This window comes from Myotis yumanensis, unplaced genomic scaffold (genome assembly GCF_028538775.1).
Source record: "Myotis yumanensis isolate MYYU_CA2020_CCGP unplaced genomic scaffold, mMyoYum1.0.hap1 SCAF_8, whole genome shotgun sequence".
Taxonomy (NCBI): domain Eukaryota; kingdom Metazoa; phylum Chordata; class Mammalia; order Chiroptera; family Vespertilionidae; genus Myotis; species Myotis yumanensis.
Window position 1 is genome coordinate 13,518,087 of NW_027223759.1, and position 18,885 is coordinate 13,536,971.

General features: G+C 39.9%; 1 protein-coding gene across 4 annotated transcripts in view; it reads left to right on the plus strand.

The window, feature by feature from the left end:
- Nucleotides 1-18,885, plus strand: part of ADAM23 (ADAM metallopeptidase domain 23) — a 152,338-nt gene that overhangs the window by 99,486 nt on the left and 33,967 nt on the right. For all 4 annotated transcript variants that reach the window (XM_070421954.1, XM_070421955.1, XM_070421952.1 and 1 more), the window contains exons 11-18: nucleotides 1,122-1,285; nucleotides 2,746-2,830; nucleotides 3,749-3,839; nucleotides 6,145-6,193; nucleotides 8,375-8,474; nucleotides 12,062-12,133; nucleotides 12,742-12,831; nucleotides 13,886-13,966. In XM_070421954.1, the coding sequence (XP_070278055.1) occupies nucleotides 1,122-1,285; nucleotides 2,746-2,830; nucleotides 3,749-3,839; nucleotides 6,145-6,193; nucleotides 8,375-8,474; nucleotides 12,062-12,133; nucleotides 12,742-12,831; nucleotides 13,886-13,966 (732 nt within the window). The remainder of the gene's footprint in view (nucleotides 1-1,121; nucleotides 1,286-2,745; nucleotides 2,831-3,748; nucleotides 3,840-6,144; nucleotides 6,194-8,374; nucleotides 8,475-12,061; nucleotides 12,134-12,741; nucleotides 12,832-13,885; nucleotides 13,967-18,885) is intronic.

Sequence of the window (18,885 nt, forward strand, 5' to 3'; positions counted from 1 at the left end):
TGGTAGGCACAGCTGGAGGGGCACAGAGTGTCGTATGGAGTTAGGATTGAAATTCTGAAAGCCACTTTGTACCTGGTTTCCTTTAATTTCAGCTCTTGTCAGTCTTCTGAGAGGAAAATTATAAGTGAATATGGAAATGAGAATATTAAACACACCTTTCCCCCTGCCAAAGCTGTTTACTTGGCAGCATTCCTCTGTTAGTCATTTCAGCATGATTGAACCGAATCACATCTTGCAAAGTGTAATTTGTATTTTGGATTGCCATATAAGGTTCTGAAGCTGAACAATTGATTTTGAAAAGACATTACATTTCACTTGCTCCTTGTAAAAATCATTTCTGCTTCAGGTTGATTTAGGCATGCTGCGACTCCCGCTCTGCAGTGTGTTCAAAGGTCAGCCGTTATTTTCTTAATTAGCTTGAAAATAGGACAAAATGACAACATTCATTGAAATTGCTTAATTATGTGAATTATTTAGCTGCCGGGCCTGAAGTAGAGAAAGAGAGTGGAGAGACACAATGGAAACGCTGTGAGTGATGCCACCCTGTGGTGAAGGTGAAATGGTGATACAAATCTGCTCTTTCCTCTTCTGGCCTCGGCTCTGGGATTCTTTCCCAGTCTTATTTTACTTTTCATTTCACAAAGCATCCAAGGGCAAGCCAGCCATGCGGTTGGTGCTTATCCAAGGATTTAGTGATCTGTTCCAGTCTTGTAGGAATAACTGGTCATACTACACTACCCAGGGCTGATGAATTTGGTTCCAACCTGTTACCTCCTATGAGGTTTGGGAGGGTGTTTTTTCTGAACCCTGTTTTGAATTTATATCCAGGCTTTAGAATCTTGACATCCCTCCCATCTATCCTGAAGTGAGATGCCTGGCCACTAACGGTGCTGATTTCAGATGAAAACAATCTTATAGGAGAGGCCAAATTGTGTGATTGTTCATTGTTATTGTTGCTCTTGGAAAATGGAAAGGAAATGAAGATTCTCTCGAATGAGCCAATGATGACCTCGTGTTCTCCTCTCCCCTCCCCTCCCATCATCCCACCGACTCTGAATCACTGATTGTGCACGTTTGACCCAGTGTATCCCCCCTGCACCTGTCCTGTTGTGTCCCCTCAGATTTACAAGGAGCAGCTCAATACCAGGGTTGTCCTAGTGGCTGTGGAGACCTGGACTGAGAAGGATCACATAGACATCACCACCAACCTTGTGCAGATGCTCCATGAATTCTCCAAATACCGGCAGCGTATCAAGCAGCACGCCGATGCTGTGCATCTCATCTCGTATGTGCCCACCATCTTTGGTTTGACATTTGTCTTTATCCCTTTATTTTATGAGTTAAGTTCTATATCAATATATCGATTTTGAACAAGACTGATGTTGAGCCCTAGCTGGTTTGGCTCGGTGGATAGAGCATCAGCCTGTGGACTGAAAGGTCCCAGGTTCAATTCCAGTCAGGGGCACATGCCTGGGTTGTGGGCTTGATCCCCAGTAGGGGGCATCCAGGAGGCGGCCGATGGGTAATACTCTCTCATCATTGATGTTTCTATCTCTCTCTCCCTCTCCCTTTCTCTCTGAAATCAATAAAAATATATTAAAAGAAAAAAAGAGAGTGATGTTGATTCCTCTCTCCATTAAATGAGAAGCATGGAGGAAGGCTGTCTGGTGCTGGGAGGCTGCTGGTTCCATCGTCATTAGATCTACCTTCAGAGCATATCCCTACCTTCAGACCTTCCATCCGCAAGGTCACCTCGTGATTCAAGGTGGTTGCTGGTGCTCCAGCCTTTATTACAGGGCAGGAATGATGGTCCTGGATGATTGTAAGAAGGCATGCCTTCCCGCTGAATTAGTTCCTTTGAAGCAGATTTCCTGAAAGCTTGCACACATGAGTGTCACCAAGAAATCATTTGTTAATTTTTTTTTTAAATCCTCACCTGAGGATATTTTTTCCATTGATTTTTAGAGAGAGTGGAGGGGAGGAAGGGGAAGAGAGAGAGAAAAACAGAAACATAGATGTGAGAGAGACACATCAATTGGTTGCCTCCCACATGTGCCCCAATTATGCTGGGGATGAACCCTTGACTGGCCATCGAATCTGAGGCTCTTTGGTGAGCGGGCCTAAGCTCTGTGCTGAGGAACACAGGCCAGGGCTGCTAAATCTTACTCATATGGCCATATTGAGCTGCAAGAGAGGCTAGGAAATATAGACTTTTCAAGTGAATTATTGAATAACATTGAACTATCACTGAGGAACAGAGGTACCATATTTTCTGGTGTGTAATAGGTGTTCCCCACATACGATGAGGCTGTTTTCAGACAGTTCTCTCAGGTTCTCTCCTGGGATCAAACCAATCAAAGTTTCCTTCCTTTCCTCTCACCTTTACTGTTTACTTTCTCTTCTTCCAGTCTTTAATCAACATTTTGTAATAATCAGCAATATTTTGTATAACTACTAGATAGTCTCTATTGGAAGAAAATCAAGAGTTTGTGTTCTCAATTCCTGAGCTCGTACATGATGCTTAGTAGGGGCTCAGTTAATATTTGCTCAACTGAGATTATTAACATAACATAAATCTAAAGGTTTTTATGACAGCATAAATTTCAATGTTTTTGAAATGCAGTTTTTGATTATCGTGAAGGAGGATGATTTGGGGGTGTTCAATGTAGGAGAGTAGACATGTTTGGGGAGAGCTTATGTGATGGTCACTACATTGGCTTCCTAATACCGATTTTCTTCCTTAAGGCGCGTGACATTCCACTATAAGAGAAGCAGTCTGAGTTACTTCGGAGGTGTCTGTTCTCGCACAAGGGGAGTTGGTGTGAATGAGGTAAAACTTGTCAGTGTTCTTAAAGTAGAGCTTTATCTTTGCATCTGATCTGATCCCCCTCCCCCACCGCCCCCGTGGCCCAGTTTACATCCTTCCTCAGGCCTGTTTAGAATGATAATGATGAGAATACAGTATGAATGTTTATATTAATAAATAAACCTTGTAAGAAAAGAGGTATCGTTTCATTTTATAGTGATAGTTTTCCTTTTTATCAGGCAAGTACAAGCCAAAGAGGTTTCTTTTGGCCTCTACAGATACATTTTTACAAGCTTGTTAATCCCTTACAATTATTTTTGAAAATTATAATGCTCTTTTGCCAAAGTTAGGTTTAACTCATTTATAGGAAAGAATTTGTGATTGTATCTACTCAGCATCTCTGTTTTGTCCCTATGTAATTATTTTATATTTATGCCTTCTACCTACCTATCTGTAGAAGTAATTGAAGCAGTTATTTCCTTAACCTCAGTATCTTCATTTATGTAAAGAAAATTCTGGTAACAGTTGGCAGTCGCACCCAAAAAGCCGAACCAACTGTATCTAAACCTTGAGCCATACCAGAGTATTCCAGCTTATCCTCATGACCACCTTTCAGTGGCGTCCTCTTGACATGCTTCTAGGAAGTTGAATTTATTCTTGGTTTGATATGAGTTGAGTTGGGGCAGAACCTTTTATGACTTGTATGTTACAATATCATGTGAGAGGAGAGCATAAGGTTTGGAGAGGTGCCATGTAGTATCAGAGGCTTTCTGCTTCCTGGGCCCAGTTGCCAGGAAGAAGTGATAAAGGAGCAGATGCTGCTTTCTGATGCTATGAGGCTCTTAGGGAACTGAGATGTTACATGGTGATGATGAAGAAATAATAACTAGTTTTGTGCACTCTCTCAAATGTTTCCCACACACTTTCAACTCTGAAAAACAGTATGGTCTTCCAATGGCAGTGGCACAAGTATTATCGCAGAGCCTGGCTCAAAACCTTGGAATCCAATGGGAACCTTCTAGCAGAAAGCCAAGTATGTACACCGACCTTCTTACTCACTCGCATGTCTGTGTAATGCATGACCAGTTAACAGATACATATGCTTCTTTTCTAAGTCATTGTACTTTAATTGTAGTATATCTCCTTCCTCTAAAACAATGATAAGATGAGCAACTCAAGGTAATTCTTATTATGTTTGGGTTGTAGAAATGTCTTTTTTTCAAAGTCCCCAAAAGCATACTCACATTCTCAGAGTGTGATCAGCGTTCTCATACTGTGGAGTGTTGGGGGTGGTGACACCTCCCCCTTTGGGTTCTAACCACCTGAGTATAGACACACGATGCCCCAGGGGGCTCCATCACTAGTTTAATAAGAGTACAGGTGGCTCAGGAAATAGCTTAGATCTAGAGTCAAAAAGGAGCTCAAACTCAACTTACCTACCTACCTACCTCTAATTAAACCCATCCACCAGTCCTAGCAAGAAACGATAGAGAAGAAGCCTCCCGGACAGGAGGCCCTGATCCAGGGCCTTATGAGCATCGGGGCAGGTGGTAGAGGATATGCTCTAGTGGGCAGGCAGGGCCGAGAGGAGTGCAAACAGAGCCACAGATCCTAGCTGGTAGGAAAATGCAGCCAGTGCTGGAGACTTGAAGTAAATATCCAGGACCTTCTCAATGCTCTCAATGGGCATCACATTATGGATATGTTAAGTCTAGTGGCACTTATCTCCAGGGTGTTCCTCTGGTTGTTGATCAGACTAGAGGTGGATGGAAAGGCAGACCTGAGTTTCCAGTGACAGAGTGTCTGAGGCCCACAGTAGTGTTAGGGGTCCATGAAAAATTTTAATTTCTTTAAAAATCAGAATAAAATCCACTATGGATTATATTCCTCTTTATACCAACACAATAATAAAATATAATTTCTAATACATTTTGTGATAGAAGGCAAAAGTGCCCAGGACTCACGTAATGTAATCCCATGGAAGGAAAGACCAAGGTGTTCACTCAAATTATCCTCTTACTTTGGAATGAAATGGAAGTTTCCTTCCCCTGTGAAAATATCAGACACCAGGCACATTCCCGCTCCCCAACCTCCCCAAAGGAGGAAAGAATGGAAATGTACCTTAACGTTTACATTTGATACTTTTTGACTACTATCAAATGATTTTCCTGAATGCATGGTATTATGGAAATATCCAGGAGCTTCTCAATGCTCTCAATGGGCATCACATTATGGATATGTTAAGTCTTGTGGCACTTATCTCCAGACTTGCATTTATCAACATCTTGCTCAGAGTATTTGCTTTCCCAAGAAAACAGTACACACCAAAGGAGGTTCATCAGCTGGCTTAGATGCCTTAAAGCCAGGAAGAGGCCAGTGCTGGGGTCAGCTGAGAGGTGGTACTGAGTTAGATGATGGAATAGGGGGAGAAATAGTGTTCATTAGTGCTTGGCATAGTTCCTCCCTTCCTAAAATTCTTAATTCCTTTGTGAATTGTTTGTTTAGCTAGATAATTATTAGTTTTGAGCTTTTGATGATAAAAAATCAATTTGGGAGTCTTTCTTTAAAATTATGATAGAAAAGAGAATAGGGAAAAATAAGTGACAAGAATAGCCCCTCACAATATCAATATGTCAGTCTTTGGTATCTATGCTAATGATTGTTATTTAATGTAAATGATTATCTACACGTCTGTTTTAGATGGCTCTCTCTTACCAAACCGTTTAGCATAGCGTTCTTCAGGTCTCTGGCCGATCCCTGTTCTGACCATAGCAAATTGGACTCTTTAACTTCCAGTATGCTCTGGGAGCAGGACGGTGATGATGGCTCATTGCATTTGTGCCGTAGAGCAGTGCAGTGGACAGAGAGCTCACAGGTTACCACGTCATGTGAGCCCCAGGACCACCCTGGCGTCTAAGCAGAGAGACACCTTCCCCATTTTAGAGGTGGAAACACTGAACCTCAAGACATGCTAAGTCGCTTCCCTATGGGACCCTTTCACCAAGGAGAACTGGGATCACAGCTCCTGCTTTCTGTGGTCCAGACCAGGGTACTTTTCATTCAACATTGGAATGAGGAATTTAATTGAGTTCTCTGAGTTACAATAACGAGGAGAGGCACAATTGTATTTCTTGCCGGCTGTTAGGAGGTGACCTTTACTTCTGGAAAGAATGAAGACGTATTGATTTAAAGGAAGTCGATTTTGCTCTGTGAGACGTCACTGTCTGTACCTAGGAGTGGAATTAGAATTAAGAAATTATTGAAGAGCTGTAATGCAAATGACAGATGTGACTTTCGTTGTTTCTTTTTTCTTCTGTTGCTTTGTTTCTTTGGACTAGAATGTGACTGCACAGAATCCTGGGGAGGCTGCATAATGGAGGAAACAGGGTAAATTTTCATATACGTGCGTTTGATGAATGTCTTTCACTGCAATTGCTGCATATAATTAGATACACAATCTCTCGGTACTGGCCTTTTAAGCTAAGCACTTAGTATAAATTCAATAATTAATTATCTGATATTTTAAAGATGAAAGGACTAATTTACTTTATGTTTTAATTTTTTATTTAAAGTTGATGATCAGTGTAAGATATAGTAACTACTTCTATGTCTATTAACCCTTAAAGATAGCACAGTATTAAATGCTTCTAAGTTTAATAGAGATATTAATTTTTCAGTACACTTAGAATAAAAGCTGGTTGTCTACCTGAAGCAGTCAGTGAAAACCAATTTAGTCATCAATTTATATCTTAAGGAACTCGCCAATAGATATGTTGCTGTAATAAAAATTGTACTGTACTGCTTATATAACCAATAATTTTTTTTATTATTAAGACAGATCGAGTCTAAATTAGGTAGTCTTCTACTGATAGACATTTGAACATTTCCTCACCTACCTCCTCTCTGTCCCAGAGCTGCCATTGCTTCTGTGCACCAAGGCCTGGAAACATTGTCCTCTTTCCCAGGGACCCTTCCCCCATGGCAACCTCTGTCCCAAGGCCCCTGCGCTAGAATCTTCTCCTTATGGATGGGAGAGGTTTCTCACCTTGTGCCCCTCCTACTTCTTGGCCCCATTCCTGACATCTGCTCAACACATCGGCCATTTCTAGTGCTACCCCCATCCCTAAGCGCCCCAGGTGCCAGAAACCTGAGCTGTTTGGACAGAGACCTTTCCTTATTCTCCCACCAGGAGTTCAGCTCATAGGACAGACAGGAGTGTGAGCATGAGGGTTTGCAGGGGGAGTCGGCCATTCTGCCTGCTATTTTAGAACACAGAAACGGCATAGCCCCTTGCTGTTGAACCATAGTTTAGTAATATTTTGGCTTTTAAGCAGGCTTTTTGGAGGACTGCTATAGGAAAGTAACACTACTTAAAATATTGGTTCTATAGGTCGGTATCTAAACTCCCAATTTCAAAATGACTTTTTTCTTTTTATTAAGTTTATTGGGATGGCATTTGTTAATAAGATTGTATAAGTTTCAAGTATAAATTTTTATGATATATGATCTTCATATTGCATTGTGTGCCCACCATCCAAAGTCAGATCATCTTCTGTCACCATGTATTTGATCCCCTTTAAATGAATTTTTTGAGACTGCATATAGGATATGATAAAACTAACATTAATATTTATTTTTTCAAGTACACATTTCTGTGTAGTTCTTGTAAGAGATCACTGTCAACAATGGCAGATTTCACCTTCTTCCATACACTGCCCTCATATATCAGGATACAGAGAATTATTGGATTACCTCCTGGCATAAGTGGCCTTTCAAATTTCAAATCAAGTACTATTACAAATATGCTCAAGGAATTAATGTGCGTGATTTAGTTTAACCTTGACTATGTGTATAACATTCCCCTATGTACTGACTGGCATAGAGATAGTAATTTGATTAATCAAATCATAGAGAAGCTCATATTGTAATCCTACTAAATCATGAATGTCACCTAATAATAGTATTTGTGATTGAGAACAGGGAGCTATTATTCACAGTAGCTTACCCTAATTCTGTTTGTATTGTGTGTGTGTACACTAAAAGCATATATGCATGTACACACAGATATATATGGCCTAATACATTCTTTTAGGGTTTTCTTGTTTACCGGAATTGTTTTGTGGAAGCTTGCATTATACAATCATTAATAATTGACCCTTACAACTCCCTCCTCAAAAAAAAAAAAATCCAGTGGGTTCCTGAGGTTTTTTTATTCAGGACAGAGACAAAAAAGTGCCTACCTTTACTGAGACAGAGCAAATAAAAATGACCACATTTTAAAATACAGGCTTAACGAAGAAGTTTTGTGATGAGCTTTTCAAAAAGTCTTTGAAAGCCAGGCATGAAAAAGCTTGGATGCTGAGGAGCTTGTCCCCTAGCCCCCAGGTTATTTTTATAAACTCGATCACACATACTTTGCCGATTTGAACATAAGTACCTTGTCAAAATTTGTGTAGAATCGTCTTGAGTCCAGAGTGAACATTTTGTTTTAAATCCAGGGTTTTAATTTTCTTCTCTGATGACTTCTTTTGGGAAGTTATTTATATAATTGATTCTTTATTTCCTCAGGGTATCCCATTCCAGAAAATTCTCAAAGTGCAGCATTTTGGAATATAGAGACTTTTTACAGAGAGGAGGTGGAGCCTGCCTTTTCAACAGGCCAACAAAGGTTAGTAACTTAGGACGTGTAATATTCTCTCTCTCTCTCTCTCTCTCTCTCTCTCAGACACACACACACACACACACACACACACACACACACACACACAATGGAACAGTGCCAAGTATCAGATACTTGTCTTGGAAAGCAGGGTTGTTGTCAATAAGTTAATATTTAGTTACCAAAGCCTTTCTCATGTTGAAGACTGAGACCTGTTTAAATGAACTATAATTTTACTGTTCTGAATCTGTTTTTTAGCGCTAGCTGCTGCACCCTCTCCTAACCCTCTCCCCGAAACAGTCTTTTAATTAAAATATATTTGAAATTTCAGGTTAGGGTTTTTACCCTGCTACTAAGAAATAGTGGATTACATTAAGATATATTGCTTTAACTTATTTCTCTGACAAAAATTCCATTTGGCCTTAACATTCTCTCTGGGGGTATAACTAATGTCTTGGCCCTCTCCTCTCCTCCCCTCTCCTCCTCTCCCCTTCCCTTCCCTTCCCTTCCCCTCATCTTCCTTCCCTTCCCATCCCCTCCTCTCCTCCCTCCGTCATTCCATCCATCCTATCTTTCTTTCTTAAAAATATATTTTTATTGATATTCAGAGAGAGGAAGGGAGAGGGATAGAGAGACAGAAACATCAATGAGAGAGACACATTGATTGGCTGCCTCCTGAACAGCCCTCTATTGGGGTCAGGTCAAGTCAAACCGAGGACCTCTTGGTCCATGGGTCAGTGCTCAACCACTGAACCACACCAGCTGGGCCTTTCTTCCCCTCTCTCCCTCCCTCCCCTCCTTCTTTCCTCCCTTCCTTCCTCTCTCTCATAGTCTATTCTCCCAGAAAAGAAGCATTTCTAATATCAGAGAGCAAAAAAAAAAAATGGGCCAAGTATTTATGGATCCCATTAACACATATATGTATTTATATTACACAGTCTCTTTACTTGGGAAAGTCCACATTGTCAATTGACATTTCATTGAAGTTCATATATACAGTGTCATAATCCCTTATCCACAAATTCCTTCATTCAAAAGCTCTGAAAACTGGAAGCATTTTTATTAGTTTGCAGAAGACACAATGGACAGTGACACTTGTCCTGAACTGAAAATCTTTATCCCTCATAGTGTGAACATTTGTAAGTCTTGCTGTGGAAATATTAATGTGTTTGATTATAGGGCATCCAATAGGCCCCTCAGGGTTATTACATGGAACATGGTAAATGCATCATACTTTTCTAAAATCCAGAAAAGCCAGAATCCTCAAATTCACCAGATATAAAGCTTTTGGTACGGGACTACAGACCTATAGTAATATGTTTGGAAGAAGTTGCTCAACAGACAAAAAGACAGGGTTGGTGCTAATTAGCAGATGGTATAGACATTCTAACATTGCACATTTCATATTTCCTTTAAGTCAAAACAAGTCCATTGCTATACAAAGTGTTTAACACTCTGCAAATTGAGAGAGCAGTGAAATCATGTTAGCCGTTTAAAAAAATCAGTACTAATGTGGGTAACTGACAGAATAATTTATTCCTATCCCCATAATTAAGTGCTACTGCTATAGCCAGGGGATGGTAGTTTGATGCCTGACATTTGTATAGAATCTCAGTAAGGCTGCAGAAAAAGAAATAGGAATTTTAAAGTGAACTTGCATCATTAAAACTTGGCTGCCTGCCTTTTATGACATTCATCTCAATGCAACAGAAACCTGACAACTCCAGAGTGTATAAAATGGATGCAATGAGTAATGATGAATTAATGTGAGCAACTGGTATTTTGAATGCAATGCATGTGGCCAATTTTACCTGCCTTGCAGCTCACCAACTAATTATAAGCATCACATGTGAGGCAACAACACTGAGTTGTTGGGAAAGGTTAAGATTTTGAGTGTGTGTATAAGGATCCATCACTAGATGTCTGACATTGCCTGTGAGCAGAAAGAAAATGATTCCAGTAAGCTGGAAACTTAAAAGTAACCATCTACCTTTAATTTTAAAAGTTTGTAAACATGAAATTGTTTTTCTCTGGAAATGGCATATTAGCATGTTTTGTAAAAAGCCCCTTTGGATTCCAGGGAAAGAGTTTTTATGTATGTAACAAAGAACTGACTTTTTCCAAGTGTTTTCAGTCAATGACTGTATGGATGCATGTTTTATGTGTTTTTACATGACCCGTGTGCATCTTTTTTGTGCCGTGGGAACCTTCCCAAGGCCATGTTTCCCATGTGGTGTGCTGCAGTGACCTGTCTCGAGAGGAGAGTCCTAAGGTTACATGTTCCGGTCTGCCCTTCCCTTTTCCATTTTCTCCTGCTTGCTGATCAAAATACCGCAGGCATTAGGACTGTTGATTTCATTCATTGGACTTGCCCGCTGGGGAATCCCACCCAAATCTCCTGGAAATCTTCCTTGTTTCTTATAATAGTTCTCCTTCCTGGAAGTGGAAGGGGGGATCAGATCTTTCTCAGGTGGACTCAGTGGAAGCCACCCCTGGCTTGGGTGTGTGATGGTGGTGGGGAAGGAGTCTCTTTCTCCCTCTCCTACTCATGGCTCTGAGATTTGGGTTGGAGTGTGCTGGACATGCACAGAGAAATCTTGCCCAGGTTAAGGGAAGTAGGAATGGTTCCCATAAACAATCAACTGCCTCCACAATTGGTTGCAATAGTGTTTATCTGGTGAGCAAGTTCATGGCATCATAGGGTGGTTTATTGTCAACATTTGACTCTTCAATCCTCCTGGAAGCACCGAGAGATTTTTGTACATCCATGTATATGTCTGCGTATGTACTTAACATGCTTCAGGCAGTATGGATTTATTTTCAATGAGAATGATGGGAGTGGACTTCCAGCCACATTTTATTCTAAGCTTATTTGTGTTTGCTTGATTGTGTATATCACGTTTGGCTGGACTGAAACATTTTTATCCTTTTGACAATTTTGATGTCTTCTCAGCTGGCTTGAGATAAGTCAGCAAATTAGATATATGAGCCTTCTTAGCAATGCACCTTAGCTCCATTAGCAAATATGAGAAGTGATCCATTCTTGTTGACAGCTTATCTCCATAAAAAGTAACTGTGATGATGGAGGTCACCTCTGGAGCCCACCACCACAGAATCCTCCAAGAGATATTGCCCCATTTAAAACATGGGTTTTAGCCCTACCGGTTTGGCTCAGTGGATAGAACTTCGGTCTGTGGACTGAAGGGTCCCCGGTACCCGGGTTGTGGGGTTGATCCCCAGTAGGGGGTGTGCAGCAGGCAGCCGATCAATGATTCCCTCTCATCATTGATGTTTCTCTCTCTCTCTCTCTCTCTCTCCCTCCCTCTCCCTCTCCCTCTCCCTTTCCCTCTCTCTCTCCCCCTTCCTCTCTGAAATGAATAAAAATATATTTAAAAATAAAATATGGGTTTTATAAGTATTATTAATAAGTGAACAGTATTTCCCACACAGACATCATTTATAAGATACCATTGCAACAGCTCACAAAAGAATACTACGGGATAGTTGATTGAAGGGCCATATATGTGGCCTGATTGGTGTGCTGATTTCCTGTGATAAATTAAAATGTTTTTCCTTTCTCTCCCTAATGGCCTCAGCTATTTGAGCCCACAGAATGTGGAAATGGATACGTAGAAGCTGGGGAGGAATGTGATTGTGGTTTCCATGTGGTAGGTATAAGAGTTCTTTTTTACCTTCAGCACAGCACCTACGCAGAGCAAACACGAATAGCATTAGTGAGACGCCTGCAATATCATTCACTGGTCTCGCTGCCTTTCTTTCTGATCTTGCTCATCAATGCTTAATCCCAGCTCAGACACAGCATTAGAATTAATCATGTCCTTATGCCCCTGTCTGAGAAAACCTCGTGGATCCTTCTAATCAAATTCCCTAACTCTTAAAAATTCATAGCTCACAGTTACCTCAGACAGGTTTTACCAAATCACGAAACAGTCTTTCTGCGTTGTGTATTATTTTTGTCTTTATAAAACTACACTGAGTATTCAGAATGTAATAGAGCTAGCCAAGGGTGGGATGCCCACTAAGGAATAAGGTGACATTTTGGTAGAGAAGCCCTTTCATAGAAGATCATGCTTTGTTGAAAAATATGGCAGGAAGGACTCTGTCATTGTCCAAGTGATTAACTCTTTCCTGAAGTATTTGCTTACTATTGCATGAATCCCCTCGTCTGGATTATGCCTCAGTCATACGTGGAGAGAATGTTGAATGGACCAATGGGGAAGCGTCCTGACTTACTCACGCCAAGTGCTTTTTCTAGGAATGCTATGGATTGTGCTGTAAGAAGTGCTCTCTCTCCAATGGGGCCCACTGCAGCGACGGGCCCTGCTGCAACAATACCTCATGTCTGGTGAGTTTCCTGACAGCTTCATCATTCTTTTCATTGACATAGGGGCCAAATATCTCAATGTATACATTTAAAAAATGTAGTCCTTCTAAAATAAACATTACGAGTTGCCCTGTTAACGCAGATGAAAACCAGGTTAGATGGTTGAATAGAAGAGGGACAGTTCCTGTGGTCTTTTTATTTTAGACTCTGAGCATAAAAGCTAGTGCTCATAGTTTTACACTTGGCTTTTTAAATCCCCTACCAAGGCAAAAATGCTAGATAAGGAAGTCATGTGTGAATGTATGTCTATATGTGTGTAGACACATAGTTACGCCTACCTATAGAGACCAGTTAATTTTTAAAAAGTCCTTTAAAAATATTTTCTTTTCTCTTCTATAAAAACCTCTAATATTCCTTTTACCTATAGAATTACACAATTTGATCATTTTATTCAATATTAATGGGTATTATACATATGGTATTCTAGAAGATTCCAGCTTAGATTATACTCACCTTATGTCCCCTACCAGGTTATAAGTTGCTTGAAGGTAATTCCTTAATCTTTTACTTATCCCCAATCAGACCAACCAAATGCCTTGTATAGAGTAGGCATCCACTGGTGTTACTGAAGGGAACCATTGACATTTGATTGTATATATTTAGTTAAAGCAAGATTAACATTCAAGTTCATAAAGTTAATTAGTAAACATTGGGTGGATACATAAACCTCCAGAGAAATCTTAAATGTTTATATTTTAGTGTTTTGTCGCTCTTTTGTCCCTAGCCACACCAGTGTTTCTTCTTTACATAGTTGCCATTACATTGTTTTTTAAAAATAATACTCTGAGACAGTGGGTTTTGAAATCTAAACTTTTACTGTCTTGGTTAATGATTCATATTTACTACAAAGAGTGAGAACTGGGCCTTGCCTTCATTCTGCAACTACCTTGCTAATTCATACGAAGAGTTTGGTGATGGTTGTGAGAGAGTACCAGAATTACTGGTGAACATCAGAATGCTAACTCTAAGAAAGATTAATTAATGCTAGCTCCTAACATTGGATTTCAATTTGCAGTTTCAGCCAAGAGGATATGAATGTCGGGATGCTGTGAATGGGTGTGATATTACCGAGTACTGCACTGGGGACTCGGGCCAGGTATGGCAAACTGAGGTTTAGGTAATACATTTTACGTGTAAATGCACATTTTAAAGCTTTCCATTTAGATTACATGTGTGACTATGCTTTGGCTCCTTTGTTTTTTGTTTTGTTTTCTAGTAGTTTTCCAGCCTGCCTTTATTTTAGGAATCTCTTTTTCTTCCAAGTTTCCTTTTCATAATTAGTTCCCTTTATATGGTTTATACCCAACTAATTAATTCTTCTTTCTTGGTCCCCACATCGAAAACACTAATGAAGCACTAATGTACTGTTTACAAACATTTTTAAGCCACAAACCCCTTTTTAAAAAAAAAAAACAAAAAAAAAAAAACCACAAAATTTTGGATGGGAGCCCAAGATAGAAAGCAGGAAGCAGGCAGCACTGCTCTGGGTGAAGTGGGACTGGGAGCAGGAGTCCTGCCCTCTCCGCTCTGTATCTGTCTGGTGGCGTGGCCGATGTGCTTTGGCGTGATCTTCTCACATTAAAATTATTATAACATATAATTAATGTTGACTTGTGGCATTCCTTCTTTATGTGATTTGTATGCTTTTAAACATTTAGGTCATGTTATTTCAAGTCTTTATTTGTCATTCATATGAACATTTTTTGAGCACCTCCTATATGGCAAGCACTGCTGTAAAAGTTGGGATGTGAGAGGGATCACGATGGACAAGTGCTTGCTCTTCTGGAGCTTACATTCTGCTCGGTGGAGAAAAGCAAGCGAGTGAACAAAAATACCAGCGGTGGTAAGAGCTAAGCATAAAATCAGGCGATGTGCAAAAACTGAGGGAGTGGGGGTTTTAGGTGGAGTGGTCGGGTCTATTTTCTTGGAGGGGTAGGCATTTAAGCAGAAACAGCTAAGGAGGAGCCTGGCAGAAAGCAGCAGGTACAGGAGCTTGGCTTCTTCAAGAAAAGGAATGAAAGAGAGGAGATGCGTGGGAACCTTCAGAGAGGAAGCCAGGAATCAGGACAGGTAGGAACTTGGTAAGAACTCTAGATTCACTGGACCATCATATTCATTCTGACATCACTTAAAAGCATTTTCCCACACCATGACATATTTATTACATAAAAATCCTTCTTACGGTTGCGTGAGAGCCTGTCATGTGTATTAGTTGATTTCTGTATCCAGTGGTGGATATTTATAGATTTTTGGCAACTTTTTAGAATTAGAATTAATATGACAGTGAATACCTTTATGCATTTTTAAGACTGTTTTCTTGTTGTGAGTTAGCTAATTGGGGTAAGTTTCTAGGAGTAGAGTTACCTATTGCCAGGTTTTGTGCTATCCAAGGAGCTACCAATAAATAGAGTACAGATGGAGGCCAGAATATCATTTTTGTTATTGAAAATGGCCAAGATAAAAGTCATAGCTTAGTGTGAGGCTAAATGGGCCTCTTTATAGATCCCAGGTTCAGGCTGTAGAACAGGTAATTGAGAAAATTGGGTCTGGAGTGGCCTCTCCCTACAGAGCCTGGCCTTGCCTTACATGTCATGTAGAGAGAGTATGATTTATGTGAGTAGGCAAGAGAGAATGGCAGAACTGAGCCAGAATGCCCAATTATTCCTCTCTAGTTTATCAACCAGTCAACCACTCTACCTGCTGGGGAAGAAGTGAATAAAGAGCAGAGAGTGGCTGGAGTTACACTGAATTTCCTTCACTGAAAGGACTAGAGGAGAGGGAAACAAAGGTTCCTAATTGATCTCTTTGAAAGTTCTCGATATATATCATGAGACTCCATCCAAATGGACCCTTGTAAGGATATGGTACACTTGAAATTTGTTCAGGCTGTTCTTTTATGGTTTTTCTGTGCATCTCTTTTTTCCCCCTTGTATATTTTTATTGATTTCAGAGAGGAAGGGAGAGGGACAGAGAGATAGAAACGTCAATGATGAGAGAGAAACATTGATTGGCTGCCTCCTGCACGCGCCACACTGGGGATCGAGCCCAAAACCCAGGCCCTATGCTCTGACCTGGAATTGAACCATGACCTCCTGGTTCATAGGTCAATGCTCAACCACTGAACTCAACCACATACAGCCGGGCCGTATTTCTTTCTTATATTTAAAATTGTAAATCGGATTCTTTGTAATTTTCTTATAATATAGTGGCAAAGTATAAGAATTGTGGACTCTATGTTTCATGGCAAGTGTACTGACATTCACGAATTACTGTTCCACTGTGTTATATTTTTAGTTTTATAGGATAATACTATTTTTATACCCATCATATATTGTTTTGGGTCTGTATTATATCGTATTTAGCTCTTTTAGAAGTATGTTTTTTTCCATTTCAACTTTTAATTCCTGAATTGCCATAGAATTTACCGGAAATAAGGCTTTTATAATAAGGGCTCTGTGGTCAACTGAATATTTTATTGTCTAAATTTTTTAAAATGTTCTTTTTAATCTCATTTATCTAAGGTAAAAACTGTACTGTTAATTTCTCAGTGGCATATTAGAATAACATGTTCTGTTACTAGTAATTTCTTTATATGACCTGAATAAACCTGAAATAGATCACTGGCAGAAAAAGAGAAATGTCCTTAAATTCTTTGGCTTTGTAAGAGGCAGAAAACTTTGAATTTAATTGATATTAATAATGATTAAGAAATGGTGACCTCTGAGAATTTCTGCATCTCTGAGAATTAGTATTGTTGGCAACATTATGACTTTATCTCTTTTATCTCATAGGATGTTTTTGCTTAATTTTGATATTAGCATTAACTGATGCCTTTGAGCTACTTTTATTTTTATTTATTTATTGAGTTTAGAGAGAGAGAGGAAGAGAGAGAGAGAGGCTGATTTGTTATTCCACGTATGCATTCATTGGTTGATTCTTGTATGTGCCCTGACTGGGCATCAAATCTGCAACCTTGGTGTATCAGAATGACGCTCCAACCAACTGAGCACCCAGCCAAGGCCTGAGCTGCCTTCTAAGTTCACAATTTATAACAGAATAAACAATACTGAGAGAACTCCTTGGCAAACAATACTGGATGATATGACAAAGATGTTTTAGGAAGATGTGGGAAATGTTTTTTTGTTAGCACCATGAAGTATGTCATCCAAATGGGTAGTAGAACACAATTTAAAATAAGCCCAATTTTACTGCTACTGCGCTGTTGAAGTCTTCCTCAAGTGAACCCTCTTGTACAGCATAAAAGTTGGGGCTGGCATGGCCTTTAGAGACCAGAGCTGTACCACAGGCGTATTACTGCATGGGCAGCATAAAGTACACAGATTTATGGTTCTTTTGCTTTAAGTGTCTCCAGAGACCATAAAACATTCCATAATTTCCCTTGTTAAACGTTTCAACGATAAGCAACTGGCTTTTATTAGCTTAAACTGAACATAAATTGATTGGAAATCTTCTTGCATGTAGCTATGACAGCTTATAATTAGGTGAAGTAAAGCATTTTTTTTTTCATTAGTAAAGAATTCTGTGAGTTCTTTCCTATTGAAACATCACAAATATGACAAATTAATTTTAGACTCTGATGTGCCTATTATGGTAGCGGCATTTCTTTTTCATTTTTGCTCAGTGTGGTTGTATTTGTCTTGAAGTAAGTGAATAATTAATGTTAGTTGATTAATACGATAATGACTGTGTTTTGAGTGGATTTGGATGAATGAAAGAGACCGCAGGGATCTCTGTTTTTTGTGTAGTTGGCCCAGTATGCCAGGTTTGGGGGCTGGTAATTATATCCTTTGAATAGTCACCATCAGGTTGAATGAAAAGCTGTGGTGAATAAAAGCTTATATAAGAGTCAGATAATCTGTAGAAAGATGTAGAATCCAAGCACTTGATCTCAACGTGTTCCTTAATAAGTTACTGCTTCTTAGCAATTCTAAATTAGTTCTGTTAGCTTTCTGTAGTGAACTTGACAAACAGCTTGATATGTACAGAATAGAATAACTTAATTGTATCTGTATGGCTGTTCATTTGTTTTCCCAGTCAGCCAATAGTTATTGAGCATCTACTCAATAATAATTGAGCCCAGTTTTGTTCTAGGCACCAGGGAGGCAGCAGGGAACAAAACACAAAATCCGTGTCTTCATGGAGCTCAGGATAGGACAATAGACATACAAATAAGTAAAATACAGTAAGTCCTCACCTAACATCATCGATAAGTTCTTGAAAACTGTGACTTTAAGTGTAAGGACATCTAACAACCAAGTTTACCAGAGGCTAAATGATATGAACAAGAGCTAAGTTCCTATGGCCCTTTTCTTGTCACAGAAACATCAGCAAACTTTTAAGGACCCCAAACACTTCTTATGTTAAACATTAAAATAAATGTGAGCTATACAGATATTTAAGAAAGATGAACAAAAGTAAGTCAGATCATTCTTTTCCAACCCACTTATTGCAGTTCAAGGTCATGGTTGCCCAGAGACTGTTCCAACCCTGGTCATGCAAAGCGGGAACTCTTCTGGGTGGGACACCCTCCCATTTGGGGCACACTCACACCCACCCACGCTCACTCACACTGGGACACATCTCTGGGATGTGGGAAGAAACCCATGTGCACATCTTAGGCCCATCACCCACGTGCACATCTTAGGCCAATCACCCATGTGCACAGCTTTGGGATGTGGGAAGAAACCGGCGTCCCTGGAGAAAACTCCTGCAGACACAGACAGAACCTGCTAAGTCCACACAGACAGTGGCCCTGGCTGGGAATCAGTTTTTATTTTTCTTTCTCATCAATGTTATAACAAAACAACATTATTCGGGGACCTGCTGTATACGAATAGTCAGTTGCTAATAAGTACGATGGAGAAGAAAAACAAAACCAAAGAGGGAGTGGGGAGCAGAGAATGCCAGCCTGGGAGGGGCTACAGTTCTGAAGAGCCTGGTCAGGGAAGGCTTCTCTGAGATGCTGATACTTGAGCAAAGCCCTAAAGAAGATGA